Genomic DNA, 19,416 nt, shown 5'->3' with positions numbered 1-19,416 from the left:
CTCATCGAAATTGGACAGTAGAAGATTGGAAAAACGTTGCCTGGTCTGATGAGTCTCGATTTCTGCTGCGACATTCGGATGGTATGGTCAGAATTTGGCGTCAACAACATGAAAGCATGTATCCATCCTGCCTTGTATCAACGGTTCAAGGCTGGTGGTGGTGGTGTCATGGTGCGGGGAATATTTTCTTGGCACTCTTTGGGCCCCTTGGTACCAATTGAGCATTGTTGCAACGCCACAGCCTACTTGAGTATTGTTGCTGACCATGTCCATCCCTTTATGACCACAATGTACCCAACATCTGATGGCTACTTTCAGCAGGATAATGCGCCATGTCATAAAGCTGGAATCATCTCAGACTGGTTTCTTGAACATGACAATGAGTTCACTGTACTCAAATGGCCTCCACAGTCACCAGATCTCAATCCAATAGAGCATCTTTGGGATGTGGTGGAACGGGAGATTCGCATCATGGATGTGCAGCCGACAAATCTGCGGGATGCAGATCTGAGGAATGCTTCTAGCACCTTGTTGAATCTATGCCACGAAGAATTGAGGCAGTTCTGAAGGCAAAAGGGGGTCCAACCCATTACTAGCATGGTGTACCTAATAAAGTGGCCGGTGAGTGTATATTCCCTGAAGATATTTTGGATTTTCTCCCTAATCTGGAAAACCGGATCAGCTGGAATTCTGGCATATACCTCAGTGTTATTAAGCTGTCTGAGGGCCTCACTGATGTAATTGTGTTTATCCATGATAACTAGTGCTCCCCCCTAGTCAGCCAGTTTGATCACTAAACTTTTGTTCTCCATGAGTGATCTTAATGCTTGGTGGTCGAAAGACTCCATATTGGAATGTGTTCTGTATCTGCCTAGTTGAAAGTTATGTCAGAATTTTTCTAAATCTCTGGTGACCAGTTGTATGTAGGTTTCTACTGGGGCACAGGATTTGGAGGGCATGTATGAGCTCTTGTATGTAAGTCTGAGATGTTTAGCACTAATGCATGTAGGAGGTGGTTTATCCTCTAAAGTCGGGGTCTCTGTAGTGTCTGGGCTCATAGTCTGAGGTTCCTGTAGAACCTTTGTAGATCCATTTCCAGCTGGAAAGTATTGAACTGGTAGGTGGGGCAGAAGGAGATACCCTTGTGTAGGACTGTATACTCAGCTTGGGCTTAGGAGGCGTAGAAGGAGATATTCACGGCAAGTGAGTGTGTAGGGTCACAGACATTTGTCCAACCTGCGATCTGGTCATCATTGGGTCTCCGTAGCTTCTGGTGCCCCCGGCCCCTCCTTGTCTGTTAATCCTTGGTCTTCCACGTGTGCCTAAAAAAGACTGCTGGGTGTATTGATTTTCCAGGACAGAGTCTGTTTACTAGGAATCTCTTGAGGATGATCTGCTGCGTCGTTGTCCAAATAGGAAGTATCCTTCCTTCCATCTGTAGACTCTTTTGGCTTTATAATCTTCGATGTCTTTCTCTTGGTATCTTCCACTGTTGTCCGTTGTTCCTTGAGGAGCTTAGAGAGACGCTCTTTGAGTTGGGTAAAATCGTCTGAAGTTAGAGAGTCTTGTAGTTGTTCAGTTACACTCATTTGTTCCTTCAGTGTAGTAATGTGCTTCTGTAAATAGGCTGCCATTTGCAATATAGCACATCTTATATTCAACTAACTCTGTTTAAAGGGGTTGTCCGAGTTTTAAAAAAAAATTATATGTGGCCAGCAGCGGGCTGACTAAAACAATAAAGATGTACTTACCTCCTGGTGCCCTCCCGTATCCAGCGCTGCTGTCGCTCCGGTCCGGGCGCCATGTAAACAAACATGGCCGCCGGAGCAGCGCTGGACTCAGTTCCGGCCGGACCCGACAACCTTCCGGCCCCCATACACAATGCTGTGTATAGGGATGGATAGGCGTGCCCGGCCACGGCCGGCCGGAAGCTGAGTCCAGCGCTGCTCCGGCGGCCATGTTTGTTTACATGGCGCCCGGACCGGAGCGACAGCAGCGCTGGATACCGGAGGGCACCGGCACCAGCTTTATTGTTTTAGTCACCCCCCCTCCCGGCCACATATATTTTATTTTTTTTTTTAACTCGGACAACCCCTTTAATCAATTGACTCTGTATAGATCAACTAACCAAAATTTTTCACATATTAGAGGAATCACACAATGTACATAGTAAAAAAAAAGTATCTTTATTCATCATAAAATATGAAAACATCACGATATATATATATATATATATATATATATATATATATATATATATGCAGCATCTGAAGCAGGCCCCCTATCACTACTATACTGTGAACTATCAGAGAATATGATCATCCTATATAGATATGTCTGTGAATACAGGGCTGGCTCCAGGTTTTAGTGGGCCCCTGGGTGACAGAGCCTTAGTGGGCCCCTTCATGGGCCGCCGCCCTCCAATGGCCACACTGCCCCCACTCCCCCTGCGGACACACTGCCCTCCCTCCCCCTGGGGACACACTGACCCCCCCTCCCCCTGGGGACCCACTGACCCCCCCTCCCCCTGGGGACACACCAACCCCCCCCTCCCCCTGCGGACACACTAACCCCCCTCCCTCCCCCTGCGGACACACTAACCCCCTCCCCCCCCCCTCTGGGAAAAAAACTCACCTTTCCTGTTTCCCCCGGAGCAGTTCCTGCAGCTGCCTTTTTTTTTCGGCCTGGACCTCCCGTACGCGCCGGCCCTGAAGCCGGCACACATGATCTGATGACGCCATCATGTGCGCCGGCTTCAGAGCCGTCGCATAGCGTGCGGAGCAAGGCTTTGGGGGAACGAGGAAAGGTGAGTTTTGGATTCTGCTTCTAGGCATTTGTCCAACCTGCGATCTGGTCGTCATTGGGTCTCCGTAGCTTCTGGTGCCTCCGGCCCCTCCTCGTCTGCTAATCCTTGGTCTTCCACGTGTGCCTAAAAAAAGACTGCTGTATTGATTTTCCGGGATAGAGTCTTTTTTCTAGGAATCTCTGAGCGCAGCATAGAAGCAGAAAAGTAATCGATCTGGATGGTGATCATTTGTACTAGTGTCTTATGGCGACACTGGTACAATTGATCTGGGGGCTCGAGTGGGTCCCTCCAGTACCCCGGGGCCCCAACACTTGTTCGAGTTGGCCGGGTGCTCGTGCCGGTCCTGTGCGAATACATAACCTTCATTCCCATATACCATTTGGAAATAATACATTTCATGTAATCCAGGTGGAAAACAGTAGGTGAGCAATATATGTAGCAATAATCTATTTAATTCCCAAATGGGGAGTAACAAGATAACCACGTAAGCACACCTGGTGATGTCCAAAGACGGAAACATGCACATCCGACGTGCTTTTTGGAGAAACTCTTTCATAAGGGGTTGATGATACCAATAGCCGACTTAACCTAACGCTACTTTTACATTGATGTATCCTCGCCCAGCCGTACATTATACCCCTACACCAGACTACCGAAAGTTAAAATGTCCTTGGCTAGATTATATCCGATGTATATTTTGGCCTAGACTACTTTATATCCCCTAGGCCTTTTTATACCCAATTAATAGCATGTAATATACACAAAAATTTTCTGTTCTGTATATACAGCTGTATTTTGGCCATAGGTACAGCACATTTCTCACCCATATGATCACATATGTCACTGTATCAATCTGTAGCTGCAAAAAAAAATGTCCTCCCACAGCTCCAGTTCTCCTTGGCTACCCATTGTATATACAGGATGCATGCAGTAAACAAATGCATGTTGAACACATATTTTTTCTTTTTTCTTTATATCTTATTTACTGTAATGTGGGAAATATGGCCATTCATATGAATCACTGTATTGCCTATTTTAGTGGATGTGGATGTTAGCAACCCATATGCAAACAATATGGTAAGAGTAATACACGGTCAGAAGTATACATTTGTGTGCACAAGGCCTTAGGCTAGAGGTTGCGGTAACATGAGTTTTAGTCACATGGGGCATTGCTGCTCCTGTCGAGCCCAATGTAAGGTTATGTGACCATAGCAGTGTTTGGGTCACATGACCTTACACAGGGGGGGAGCCCTGCCTCTCCTCATGGCAATGTGTGCACAGCACGCACATCCATCAGCACAATCAGGTTGTCACACTTTCAGCCCAATCCTGTACTATGACACAGGTAGATATCATCAGTCCCCTGTCACAGCAGCCCCGGGAAACAATGCTCATACTGAGCACTGAGGGGTGAGAGACATGCATGGAAGATGAAATGTGCATGCTCTCTGAATGTACATGTATACAGATCGGCTATAACAACCCATAATATCACTCTTATCTGTGATCTATATAAAAAACAGCAGGGAACACATATACAGGCAGTCCCTGGGTTACGTACAAGATAGGTTCTGGAGGATTGTTCTTAAGTTGAATTTGTATGTCGGAACTGTATATTTTATCATTGTAGCTCCAGAGAAAATTTTTTTGGTCTCTGTGACAATTGGATTAAAAAAATGTTGAATTGTCATAAAAACCAGGATTAACAATATAGCTTAATTGCAGACACCTGCGATAACTGTTACAGCTGTTTATTGTAGCCTAAGGATAAAGTACAGTAAATTACCAACATCCAGAGGTCCGTTTGTAACTAGGTGTCGTCTGTTAGTCGGGTGTTCTTAAGTAGGGGACCGTCTGTATAATAAGCTTCCTGCTAGCTGTTGCACTAGTGGAAACATTTTATTAAATAAATAAATGAAAAATAAAGAAAATTACTTTTAACCCTTTAAGGACCTCACTCTTTTTTTGTTTTTTCATTTTTATTTTACACTCCCCACAATCAAAAATTTATAACTTTTTTTTACATGTACAGAGATCTGTGATGGCTTGTTTTCTGCGTACTACTGGTACTCCTTTATTCTTTGGGTAGGTGCGATCACGGGGATACCAATTTTTTATAGGTTTTATAATGTTTTCATAAATTTCCATAAATTAAAAACTCATGTAGAATTTTTTTAAAAATTTTGCCATCATCTGGTGCTAATAACTTTTTTATACTTCGGTGTACAGAGCTGTGGATGGTCCCTTTTTTTCGACTTTTGATTAAATTTTTTTAATGCTATGAATTTTAGGACTGCACGACCTTTTGATCACTTTTTATAGATTTTTTAATATTTTTCAAAATGGCAAAAAAAGTGCCATTTTGACTTTGGGCGCTATTTTCTGTTACGGGGCAAAATGCAGTGAAAAACGGTTAGTATATTTTGATAGAACGGGCATTTTCGGACCCGACGATACCTAATGTGTTTATGATTTTTACTATTTATTTATATGTATATGATTTTAATTTTTAGGTTTTTTTATTCTACTTTTTTTTTTACTTTTTAAAATTTTTACTTTTACTATTTTTCAGACTCCCTAGGGTACTTCAACCCTAGGTTGTCCGATTGATCCTACCATATACTACCATACTACTGTATGGCAGTATAAGGGGATTTTCCTCTTCATTCATTACAATGTGCAAATTGCACATTGTAATCAATGGATTGAAACAAGACAGTCTCGGGTCTTCAGAAGATCCTAGGCTGTCATGGCAACAGACCGCCGCTCCCCGATGATGTCATGGGGAGCGGCGATGTCCAACAAGATGGCGGGTGTTAAATGTAAGTCTTTGTTACAATATGCAGCAAAGACTTGCTGGCTGTGTAGAGAACTCAGCCTGTGAGCCCTCTCCATGCAGCCGACCCGTGACGTAAAAGGGTTAAAAATTCCAAAAATTAAAGAATTATTTCCCCCTTACATAAAAATATAAAATAATAAGTGCAGTCATCCATAGTCTGTGATGGGGGAGGAGCTCCATCAGTCATAGTAGGGTATGGGGGGTTAGCCACAGTCTGTTCTTTGGGGGGGGGTGTCACAGGCCACATTTAGACTGCCATGTGCTCCCCGAGTCGGATACCAGGCTTAGCACACAGCAAGGAAGTTTTAAAAAATGCAAAACAGCGGGTACTGGTTACCGATTGCTATGTGTGAACACAGTACTGTAATAATTTTCTTGCATATTAACACTATATAGACCTAGCAGATATTTATTTGTATTAATAAAAATTTCAGGCTCCTCCCGGCAAAACATACTCTTCAAAATTGTCGAGAGGACTATTATTAACCCACGTTCAGATTTTCGGATGTAGTTTTGTAAGCAGATGTGGTTACTAATTTGTGAGAACAAATAATGGAGAGTTGCTACTCCTCCCCTTATTTATACTCCCCCTCTGGTTTTAACATCATAGGCTGCATCTGAAAACCTGACCATGTGAAAATAGTCTCAAAACGTCGCACCAGTGGATAAAACATAAAGACGTATTCCCATATGGTAATATACAGCATGTGTCGTGCAATTCACACATTTCTTAAATAACATGTTATTAAAAAATGTCCCTGGTGAAGATAATTTCCAATAAATGTCACCATGTTATCCCTTAAAAACAAGATAGTTTTCCTTGCATACAACCGTTTATTTAAATGAGTTGTAAACACATTCACATTGGGTTTAGGTAAATGTGGTGTAAAAGTTACGTTAATTGAATGTTAGCAGAATGTAAACACAACGAATAAACAAAGCCTGTAAATGTAACTGTGGCTCAAATCAATGCAATGTTAATGCAGCCTAACATCGCATTCACATTACGTGTATTTAATGTGGTGTAAAAAATGCGTTCACATTACAATTACATAAATGTGGTGTCATTTAAGGCAATGTTAACTCAATGTAAATAAAACATGTGAACGCAGTCTAATACCATGTTCACATAGCATTTGCGTAAATAAGCTTTAAATCCACGCAATGATAACATAATGTAAACAGAGTGACCTTAACCCCTTAATGACCGCCAAATTATGTTTTTTATGGCAGCCATTAAGGTTACTTCTTCTGATACGCCGCCTTTCTATGTTGCCGCGTCAGAAGAAGATTTAGGGACATCTGGTCCTGTAAGTGCCTCGTCAGGCTGTGTCATCACAGTCCAGTATGACCCGGTATGACTGCGACAAGTAAGTGTAGTGTCCCTGGTTCTGACCTCCTTCAGTGAGCTGACTTTGGGGTCCGCTCCTTTTTTTGCTGCATGCTCAGTTACTTACACTGTACACTGCAATACATTAAACAAGCCCTCACATTGCTTAATAATAATAATAATTCTTTATTTATATAGCGCACACAGATTCTGCAGCGCTGCACAAAGCATGTCAAACTGGTTTATATCATTTAATCCTTGCTAAAATGTATTTATTTATTTAATCCTCGCTAGAAGGTATGTATACTATTTGTATCTGATCCTCTCATCGTACCACTTTCTGATGTGAGGTGTATGACTGGATCTCCTCTGCCGTGCAGGCTTCATGGCCAAGTTGAGTCATAGATATTTGTCTCTATTCAGGTTCTGAATGTAATTACCAGGGGACGGATGACAAGAAGTTATGGCAATATTTGTACTTTTACCATAGGGTCCAAGTCCAGGACCCAGTTGTAGTAAAGCTTTACCTGTTAGACTTTAAAATCCAAAGTCTTGTGGTTTCTACATAAACAACTTTCCAAACTGTTGCCGCGATCATTTTAGGAAGAAGAAGCCTTCTACTAGAAACCCTTTAAAATAAAGCCTATTTGGTCAGTTTCACCAAAATTAATGCTGTCCTACTCCTATCCATTCAGTGGTAGTCCCCAAGGCATATCACTATTCACCACAATATAAGGAACTCAACCACTAAATAATAAAAATTCGAAATATTTATTTCATACTTTTTAAAAACAAAATACGACATTACATCATATATTCACTAAAATGGCCCCATATTTTGAGGGGTGGACCAGACTGTTGCAAGAGGACACAATATAGTAAGTTTCCTTAATAGTTCCTATTACATGATTCTAAGCTTTCTTGGAAAATTTCATCTGATTGTAAAACAAATCATTCAGAAATATACATTGCCAAAAATTTCATATTAGGTGTAAATTCATCACTTAATATATACTACTGGCACAAAAATCATTACCTCTGCAATCAGCTGTCACTACCACCTCACCCGTAGATTAAGCTTCCTCTACAGCTCTGCTGATCGGTGCCAGGCAAGGGTTTGCAGTCACACAGATCCCTCAAAGATAGGGTGAAGCACTTTATCATTGCATTCCCTGATGTGTAAAGACGTGTTGAGAGGTATCTGGCACTGCTGGACACTTCTGACTGTAGTCTATGTAGCTACTTTTTATCAAAAATGTTTTCTTTATAAAGAAATCATTTTAGAGGGTGTGGTGCAATGGTGCAATGGTGTTAAAGAGTATCTTTGTTCTCTACATTGTAGAGCTAATGACTGCATAAACAATTTAAAAATGAACATCCGGTATCCTAGCATTTGAATAGTAGTACATCGAATGGCCACTTTATTAAAACACCTATATATTACCAAATATTTGGTCTTTTATGGTTTTAATAATTTTTACTGTTTATTAATATTTATATCAGTTCTAGGGAAAGGGGGATGATTTAAATTTTTAGGTTTTTTTTATTATAATTTTTTAAAGCTTTTTTTCATTTTTACTTTTACTATTTTTCAGACTCCCTACGATACTTTAACCCTAAGTTGTCTGATTGATCCTATCCATGGGGATTTGCCTCCTCATTCGTTACAATGTGCTGTTAGCACATTGTAATGAATGGGTTGAAATGAGACAGCCTAGGGTCTTCAGAAGATGATGTCACGGGGAGCACCGATCCGCGGCAGGATGGCGGCGATTTGCAGGAAAACTCACGCTAGCACCAATCACGGGTGTGAGCGGTAAGCCTTTGCTGCAATCTGCAGCAAAGACTTACTGGCTATGGAGAGGGCTTGGCCCGCTAGCCCTCTCCATGCACTGGGACCCGGCTTGCACCGTACTAGTATGGCGCAAGTCGCAAAGGGGTTAAAGCACAACTCTAAAGTTTATAAAGTTCTTTTTTTATAGCTGCAATAGCTGAAAACAATCATTTTTCCAATATACTTTCATTGCCTTATTGCAGCCATTTCTCTGCTATCATACCGTCTCAGCCCTCTGCCATCAGCCTGACATTCTGGTTGCTAGTTCTGGTCTCTGCTCAGTAACTGCGTCATGTCTGTTCTATATATACTCTCCTCTCATGTTCCCAAACATAGTCCGCCTCCTCCTTCTGAAGCTACTTAATTTAATAAAGAATCTATCATTCATAAACCTTCCCTCCCACACCACCAAATTCTCTCTAGCCTTTGACAAGGGTCAATGAAGAGAAGGGCCTGGACCAGCACAGCAATCTAATACATGGAATGAAGACTATTTACTTCTGTGTGTGCTATGTCTCCTCTGTTCTCTGTACTTCCCACCCCTCTGTCCTGGGAAGAGGGGAGAGTGATGGCATCTGCTGAACAGCCTGGCTAACACATCTATCATAGCAGATTGTGTTTGTATAGTAGTGATAAGAATGCATTAGATTATAGGTCTATCTGTGTAACACTGCATAGGCATATATGTGTTTGTAATAATCTGTGCTGGAATTGGTAGTGCTAAAGAGCAGAGTTCAGCATTATGGGAAGTGAGGTAAGCTGTTCTGGCCTCAATTAGCTGATGTCACAACCAGGAAGTGCCCGCCTACTTCAGAAGAAACTAAATATGATTTTATAAGTCGGGCTGATAGATATATAGATATATTCCTTGGCGGGGTAACTTTGTAGTTACTCTATAACTTTATATTCTTTCTTCTTATCAAATGTAATACATGTATTCTAAAATATTAAGTGATCATGATTTAGTTATACTTTCACTATAAATTGTGCAAACAACTAACTTTGCATTTATATTTTTGAACATAGTACTCTGCTGATAGTGACCAAGCTACTACAAGCACAGATACTGAAAACATTCAGCAATTCTATAGTCTCCTTACTGACTCTGTTGAAATTTCAAAAATTTGGGCACAAAAGCTACCTGGATTTTCAGAACTTGCAAAGGATGACCAGTTATTATTGATTGAAACAACATTTCTGGAACTTTTTGTACTGAGACTTTCAATAAGGTAATTTATGTTTTTTATTTCGTTTGTAATTAGAAGCAAGCATAATCTTACACTAGGACATATTTAGAGTCCTTCTCTTAAAGATTTATTGTTTAACATTCTATGTAGTATAACAGCAACAAAACCAAAATCATGTAAGCCAAGTTCACACTTGCCTCAAAGGTTTTAAAAGAGCGTAAAAAATATATCTGTGGAAAGTCTTCAATTCAGCACAGAGAAATACACAATGCTAGTTACTGTTACACTTCCGTTATTCATGTCAGAAAAAGTAACATCGGTTGCTGCACTTTTTTTCCACTATAAATAATCAAAGGGTATAATGGAAGCTGTAGGACACAAATGTAATCTTAGCCTTACTTGCAATCATAAATGTAAAAAGCATCTGTCAGGTTTATAAGGCTAGGTTCCAGGGGTGGATTAATGCTTCAATGGGTCTCGGGCTTTTTTGTAGACAGTAAGCCCCCTAACAGTATAAAGTTTCAAAATCGTTATTACCAGTTACAGGAGCAGAACCAAGCTTACTACAAAGATACAGTGCCAGATCCAAACTCAATACATAGATATAGAATAGATATAGACCAAGTATATATATATACATATAAATATATATATATATATACACATATATATGAGAACAAGCATTACGCTATTTACTTAGATACAATAAAAAATATTGTACCAGAGCCAAACTTACTACTAAGTCATGGTACCAAAACCAAATTTACCAGATAGATGCAAACAGAACCAAGCATACTACATCGATACGGTGCTGAAGCCAAACTCACTACACAGATACAGTGCCAGAACAAACCTTACTACACTGATGCGATATATAAGCTTTCTTTTTTATTTATTTTATCCTGCAAAGTTTCGGCCAACTTCACACCTGAGCGAAGTTGCCTCCCTCCCAACTTGTTCAAATCTAACTTCAAAATTGGTATCAAATGTTTGTGCTACATTTGTGATGCTATCGTTTTCTAAGATATTAGTAAAAGTTTCCAGAGGTCATCAGAGGTCAACCAGCCCTTCCAGATTACCCAAATTAAACTAAACTGACCAATCAATTGTGCTATGTTTGTGCTGCTCAAAATTTGGTTTATGCTGCTTTTGTTTTTTAAGATATTAACAAAATTGTATAGGTCAAAAGGTCAGCCAGCCAGTCCACATTAACCAAGTCAAACAAAACTGGTGTCAAACGTTTGTGCTACCTTTGTTCTGGTTTGAGCTGCTATAATTTTAAGCCACGTTTAGGTGTTTAGATAAGTTAACGTGTTTAGGATGAACTGGTAAAGAAATAAACCTAGTGACCCCTGGAAAAAATTATGAATACATTAAAAATGAGAGCGGTGCAAACAAAAAATTTTGCTGCACAGACCAGCATTATTTGGTTAATGGGGGGGGGCTGGCTGATCTTTTGACCTTTACAATTTCATTATTATCTTCAAAACAAAAGCAGAACACACAAAATTTGAGCAGCACAACTGATTGCCACCCGTTTTGTTTGATTTGGGTAATGTGTGGGAGGGACTGGTTGACCTCTGATGACCTATGGAAACTTTTATTAATATCTTAAAAGCGATAGCGGCACAAACAGAAATTTCTGCTGCACAAACCAGCCAGTGCAGCCGCATAACAATCCCCAGTAAAAACCTCTCTCAGGGCACGTATAACGAAAATGTTGGAAAAACCAGCGAAAGTGCGGCCATGGACCATTAGTAAATGAATCCCATTATGATCCCTTTGTGCTCACAATCTGGTTACATTATGAGGGTACCAGTTTATCGACACTTTCATTTAGCTTCTGAACATTAACTAGTATCTGACACATAGAAAAAGAGAGATGAGAGATGAGAAGATCCATCAGATAGATATAACACACAATGGGGGTCATTTACTAAGGGCCCGATTCGCGTTTTCCCGACGTGTTACCCGAATATTTCCGATTTGCGCCGCTTGTACATGAATTGCCCCGGGTTTTTGGCGCACGCGATCGGATTGTGGCGCATCGGGGCCGGCATGCGCGCGACAGAAATCGGGGGGGCGTGGCCGAACGAAAACCCGACGTATTCGGAAAAACCGCCGCATTTAAATGCCGAAAATGTGTCGCTTGGGGAGCGCTCACCTTCACCTTCTATGGGATGGTGCATTCCGGGGCGTTAAGATTATTTTCGGCGCTGCAGCGCCACCTGGTGGACGGCGGAGGAACTACCATCTTAAATCCCAGCCGGACCCGAATCCTGTGCAGAGAACGCGCCGCTGGATCGCGAATGGGCCGGGTAAGTAAATGTGCCCCAATGACTCTACACACACACACACAGTCAACTCTGCTGTGCTTCCTTCCCCTGATATAAATATCTTATCTTGCCTGTAGCTTGTAGATTTACTTTCCTCAAGCTACTGTTTTCCGGCAGGAAATGTGTGAGTCTGTGTATGTGAGCTTGTCTTGGAATGCAGATGGGAGCGGCCAATGCCGAGACACTGCAGTATGAGACAGGAGAAGATTTTTATGAGAAAAATCTGTCTTTCCTGACCCCAAGTCAGAAAATTCATGGTCGGGTACCGGGACAACCAAAATTGTGTGCACCAGGACTGAAAGAGATAGGTTGGAATTAAATCTGTGAAATGCTCTACTTTTGTTATTAACAGTAAATTAGAGAATGTTTTATTTTGTTAACCTGAGTATATTTAAGAGTCTTGTCTTTGAGAATACCCCTTTAAGTGACGAGGCTTGAAAAGGCTTAAATGGCATTTTTTAAATAAATTTTGTATGTTTTTTGCATGCTACCTTAAAAATTTTGTGGTGTTTTTTTATGACACATAGGGCTAGTTAAAACTTAAAATAAGTTAAAGGACTTTTTTTCATTTTTAGTTCTTTTTGGGGTTAATTTTACAAAAAGTGGAAAAAAGCTTTTTTCTGTTTTTGTATTATATAGTATATACCGTATATATACTCGAGTATAAGCCAAGTTTTTTAGCACAATTATTGTGCTGGAAAAGCACCACTCAGCTTATATTTGGGTATATAAAAAATAAACTCTGTACTCACCTCTCCGACACATTCCGCAGGTCCTCTTCTTGATCCCTGCACGCCAGCAGCGTCAGGACCGTTTGTGTTAGCGGAGCACAGACTATGATGGCACAAAGCGGCTGATGTCATAGTCTGTGCACCGCCAGTGCACATTGACCTGTCACTGCTGGTGCATGTGGATCAAGTACTGGACCTGTTGTGGGTGGGGGGTGGAGTTTATAGAGTTTATTATTTTTATCTTCTAGACAGGGGGCTGGCTATGTACAGGGGACTGGCTGGTTATATACAGGAGGCTGGGTGGCTGTATAGAGTGGGCTGGGTGGCTATATACAGTGGACTGGCTGGCTGTATACAGGGTCTACTTATACTTGAGAATATATACGGTATGTTTTTTTATTTTTTTACTTACAAATTAACTCAAAATCAACATTATAAATTATTATATTAAAATTATATTTTTTTTACATTAATTATAAATTAATCATAATACTTACGCAGCACTGCACAGAGCTTGCCAAATCGGTCCCTGTTCCCAATGGGGCTCACAATCTAATCAACCTACCAGTATGTTTGTGGAGTGTGGGAGGAAACCCATGTAAACACGAAAAGAACATACAAACTCTTTGCAGATGTTGACCCTGGGACTTGAACCCAGGTCCCCAGTTCTGCAAGTCTGTAATTTTAACCACTAAGCCACTGTGTTGCCCGTACATTAATACTGTACATTAATATGTATAGTCTATATTTTTTATAGTATCAATGGGGATTTTAACCCCTTAAAGATGCTGCCTGTTAGTACGTTAAGACTCAATCCTTTTTTTTAAGTATTTGACCAGTGTTAGCCTGTGGTAATAACTTTTCAACACTTTAAGATATCCCTGTGATTTTGAAATTGTTTTCTCGTGAGACATTGTAGTTTATGTTAGTAGTGTCATTTCGGTGAAAATTCAATCATTTAGGAAAAATTTTAAAAGAATGACAATTTTCAAAGTTTTAAATGTTCTACTTTTTAGAGAAAAAGTCACAACACAACTTTTTTTTTCTAGAACCCTTTTGCCATTGGTCTTCTTTTTATTTCCATAATTTTTTTTTTTACGTTTCCATGTTCTTTTACAGATGTGAGAAGGTTTCAAGTTTTAGTAGCAACTTCTCAGATTTTCAAGAGATTTGAAAAATGCTAAATTTTTGTTGACCAATTCAGTTTGGAAGTGCCCTATAAAGGCTTATGTACTATATACCCCCACAAGTAACACCATTTTATGAACCTAACATCTCTAACTATTCAAATCACCATTTAAGAAGTCTGTAAACCCTTTAATTTTGTCTCCGGAAGCAAACAAAAATGGATTGGAAATTTAGAAATTTCAATTTTTGATTACGATTATTCTCATTTAGTCCTAAAATGGACACATTCAGAAGGAATTTGAGGTAACTATACATCCCAGAATTGTGGATGTCAACTGCTGTTTCGTCACACAGTGATGTCCAGAACAGAATTAGTGCTCTTGGGTATTGAGCAGGCCAATTTGGCTGCAAATGTTTTGTAGTGCCACAGTGTACTTAAAGAGCCCCTGAAGTAACAGTACAATAGGAAACCTCCAAAGATGTCACCATTTAGAAACTAGACCCCTCAAAAAAATGTATCTGGCATTGTGGTGAGCATTTTAACCCCCAACATGCTGACCAAAATCTAATGCAAAGTAAATGGTTCAGAGTAAAAATTGCATTTTTAACAAAAAAAATGCATTTTAGTGCCTAATATATTGTGCCCATGCCACTTTAAACAAACACCCAAAAAAACATACTGTGGGCAATACCACACATGTGCCAATAATTGGCAGACTGGGCACACCGCAAGGCTGAGAAGTCAAGGAGACAAATTTTACTTTTGGAGCTCCGTTTTCACATGTTTGGATTTGGAGTCCCATGTCATGTTTTCAGGGCCCGTGAGGTACCAGTGCAATAGAAACCCCCGAGTAATTATACCATTTTGGAAACTAGACCCCTCAAAAAATTTATTTGGGGTTGGGGGGAGCATTTTAACCCCAACATGCTGGCCAAAATGTAATGCAAAGTAAATGGTGCAGAGTAAAATTTGTGTTTTTGTCTCAAAAATGTAATTTTAGTGCCTAATATATTCTGTCCAACCAATGCCACTTTAGACAAACACCCTGAAAATCATTCTGCGGGTTGTCCCGAGTACGGTAATACCACTTATGTGCCAATAATTGACAGTCGGGGGATACGGCAGGGGTGAGAAGGGACAAGCAAAATTTTGGAGCACCCTTTTCACTAGATTAGTGTTGGGGCGCCCCTGAGGTACTAAAGAAACCCCCAAATAGTGACCCCATTTTAGGAAAGGGCACACCTCAAGGAATTTATCTAGGGTTGTATGAACATTTTAACCCCTGAGATGCTGGCCCAAATGTAATACAAAAATCATTCTGTGGGATTTTACGGGTATGATAATACCCCATCCCCCAGTACAGTAGAAATCCCTGTTTGAAAACAACATCACTCCATGAATAAATCTAGGTGCGTAGTGAGTATTTTAAGCCATCAAGTGGACGCAAGGATGAGGCATAATGGATAGTGCATAGTACAAATGATCCATTATGTCATCTTGTGCCCAGGTCCTACCATGGGAGTGAAACCATATGTGACAATAATCTACAAACTGGGCACACAGCAGAGCTCAGCAGGGAAGGTGCGGCATGTGCCATGATGTATAAGCTACGTGAGAGTGCATTGTTCAGGGTACAATTATATATGCAGGGACGTGTGATAAATCCTGAAACAATCTTTCATGCATAACCCTTGTTTCTCGGGGCACATGTCACACTGGTACATAGTTTTTTTTTTTTATGCCCCTTTTAGAGCACATCCTGCACCTCTTCTGTGCCCTTCCCGGCTGGCAGTTCGGAGAACTTCTCCTGGAAAGTGCTCCCCTGGTACAATGCGTGTTGTGACCTCGCTTCCATACGTACGTTCCATTTAGCACTCTCCCCTTCCTGGTCTTTAAAAATCAACCATCTCTTAATATTCCAGGAAAGTTCCCCTCTGGTCTGCACATCCATGTAACACGTTAGCATTATGCAGTGCCATCTGTATGATATGCACGGCCAGCTTTTTGTACCACACCCTCGACTTCCGCATGGCATTTTATGGCTGAAGTGCCTGGTCCGACCCCTCCCATTTACCAATTGTAATCCAAAATACAGTCCGGCTTGGGGGCTTCTGCACTGGTACCTCGTACAGGAGAAGGGGTGGTTGTGTGCCCATGTATTGTTGTTAGTACAAGGACGTCTCTCTTGTCCTTGTACCTAACACACAATACTGAGTCGCTGCTTAGTGCTCGGCTCTCGTGCCTTCTGAGCTTTTTCCCTAGCAGCGACTTCGGGAGACCTCTCTGATTCCTTCTAACAGTGCCGCATGCCGCAGTTTGTCTGGAAGCGAGGCACTTGGACAGGGTAATACTAGTATAAAATTGTCCAGGTAGAGGGAGTAGCCCTGGTCCAATAGTGGCTGCACCAAATCCCAAACCTTCTTTCTAGCAATTCCCAGGAAGGGGGGCATTCTGGGGGCACTATTCTAGAGTCTTTCCCTTCATATATCCTGAACCTAAAAGTGTACCCTGATGCAATCTCACACAGCTTGTACATCTTCACGCCATACCTTTCTCTCTTATTGGGCAGTTACTGGCGGAAGTGAAGTCTCCCTTTGAAATTTACAAACGACTCATCTACTGATATGTGCCTCTTTGGAGTATACACTTCCATAAATCGGGCACTCAGATAGTCTAATATGGGCCAGACCTTATACAATGTATCATATCTGAAGTCATGTCTGGGTGGGCACTGTGCATTGTCGGCAAAATGCAAAAACCTATGGATGGCCTCAGAGCGCATCCTACTCATCGCCATGAAAGGGGGGGATAGTACACAACCTACACAAGAACAACACCTACTCCTCCGCAGAACAACACAGAACACCTACTCCTCAGCAGAACAACACAGAACACCACAGAACAACACCTCCTCCACCACACAACAATTCCTGCTCCTCCACATAACAATGCCTGCTCCTCCACATAACAACACCTGCTCTTCCACACAGCGCCTGCTCCATCACACAAAAATGCTTGCTCCTCCACACAAAACGCGTGCTTCTCCACGCAAAAACGCTTCCTCCTCCACACAAAAAACGCTTGCTATTCCACACAACAACGCCTGCTCCTCCACACAATGCCTGATCCTCCACACAACAATGTCTGCTCCCCCACACAACAATGCCTGCTCCCCCACACGACAACACCTGCTCCTCCACACAAAAATGCCTGCTCCTCCACACAACTGCTCCTCCACACAACTGCTCCTCCACACAACAACCCCTGCTCCTCCACACAACGCCTGCTCCTCCACTCTACTCCTACTCCTCCACGGTACAACTCCTCCAACATGCTACCAACGCCTGTACCTCCACACAACAGCGCCTGCTCCTCCACACAACAACGCCTGCTCCTCAACACAACACCTACTCCTCCACTCTACTCCTCCACAGAACGCCTACTCCTCCACTCTACTACTACTCCTACACGTTACTACTACAACTCCTAACAGATCACACTTAAAAGTGCGGTTGTGGGGGATAGGGAAAACAGACAATGGGGGGGGGGGTAATCGTGTGTTTTGGGGTACAGTAAAGGGACAGATCACTAGCACAACTCTCTCCAACACTACCAATCACAAAATGGCGATATTGGAGAGAATGGGGCTAGTAAGATCAGCCCCCCAGCAGCTGATGTTCGATCAGAGCTGTACTATGCCTGATCAGACCCAGCAGCTCTGGTTAACCCCTGCAGACCGCCGGGTCTATTCACTGTATAGCACTAATCCTGTGCCATGCAGTGTAGAAAAGAGCAGGCACAAGCGTTAATAAACTCCTCATGCCTTCTCCCTCCAGCTGTGTCTGACACCCATAGACTAAGTGCAGACTCCAAACCTGCACCCACGTCTAAAGTTAGCTGGCGGTCTGAGACAAGTTAAGGGGGTTGAAGACTCTATATATTTTCGGAAGTCTTGCATTTTTGCAATATAGATGCATTTACATTTTTGTTATATCTCTCCTTATACCAGTGCTTACTTTGCTAGATATAAGTAAAAATGGTACCACATACAAATAAAACTGTAGAAATAGAAATAAAGAAACTAAAAGTGACCCACCACGCATGTTATGTGAAAATGGGAATGTTGTCACATTGGGGCATATTTATCACGCTGTCTGAAAGTCAGAATATTTCTAGTTGCTTATGGCTACCAATCACAGCTCCCCTTTAAAATATTCATGAGCACTGGTAAAATGATCTGAGCTGTGATTGGTTGCCATGGGGAACTAGAAATATTCTGACTTTCAGGCAGCTTGATAAATCTGCCCCATTGTGCGGCTACATAGTAGGTGAATAGCAGTCTACACACGATCAGAACATACAGGGGGTCATTTACTTACCCGGTCCTGCCGCGACGAGGATTCGGATCTTCCGGCGATTCACTAAGGTCGTGCACCTGATGTCCACCAGGCAGGCCCGGCTCCAGCACCCGGCATACCTGGGCAAGTGCCGGGGCCCAGAGAGCTGCCGGGGGCCCACACATGCTGTGCACATCTTTACTTCCTGTGATTGAGCTCTGTCCTGCACTGTGCCTCCCCCACTCGGACAGACATACCACTGGTAGAGGCTACAGAGCTGCCTGTGTGATGCAACACATTATGGGTTAACCTCCCCCCCTTCCCTCCTATCACCTCTTCACACTGAGCTGCAGTAAAGCTGAAATCCGGCAGCTCAGAAATCAGGACGAAGAGGAGAAGGAGGAGGAGAAGCCTGAAGACTCTTCTGTGTGATACCACAGGGTGTGTGATGGTATGTGATATGTATGGATGTGTATTACTGATCCATATATTGAGTGTATGGTATGTGTGATGATGTGTTTGCCTGCATGTGTATCTGTATCTGTTTGCATGTATCTGTCTGTCAGTGTGTGTGTTTGCCTCCATGCATGTCTCTGTAGCTGTATGCATGTATCTGTAGCTGTCTGCATGTCTCAGTATGCCTGTATATATGTCTTGCTGCATGTGTGGATGTGTGAATGATATTAATCATCTCAAATATACATGAGAAGCAGAGAGGGTTCTGTGTAAGCAGTGATGTGTATTATGAGGTTCCGCAGCAGCTCAGGTGCGTATTATGAGGTTCCGCAGCAGCTCAGGTGTGTATTATGAGGTTCCGCAGCAGTTCAGGTGTGTATTATGAGGTTCCGCAGCAGTTCAGGTGTGTATTATGAGGTTCCGCAGCAGTT

The 19,416-nt window shown here is 42.0% G+C and overlaps 1 protein-coding gene across 2 annotated transcripts in view; it reads left to right on the top strand.

The window, feature by feature from the left end:
* NR4A3 (nuclear receptor subfamily 4 group A member 3) overlaps positions 1-19,416 on the top strand; it is a 72,831-nt gene that overhangs the window by 20,559 nt on the left and 32,856 nt on the right. For both annotated transcript variants that reach the window (XM_072153062.1, XM_072153063.1), the window contains exon 6: positions 9,836-10,038. In XM_072153062.1, the coding sequence (XP_072009163.1) occupies positions 9,836-10,038 (203 nt within the window). The remainder of the gene's footprint in view (positions 1-9,835; positions 10,039-19,416) is intronic.

Source organism: Engystomops pustulosus, chromosome 5, assembly GCF_040894005.1.
Source record: "Engystomops pustulosus chromosome 5, aEngPut4.maternal, whole genome shotgun sequence".
Taxonomy (NCBI): Eukaryota; Metazoa; Chordata; class Amphibia; order Anura; family Leptodactylidae; genus Engystomops; species Engystomops pustulosus.
This window is presented reverse-complemented; position numbering and strand designations above follow the sequence as displayed.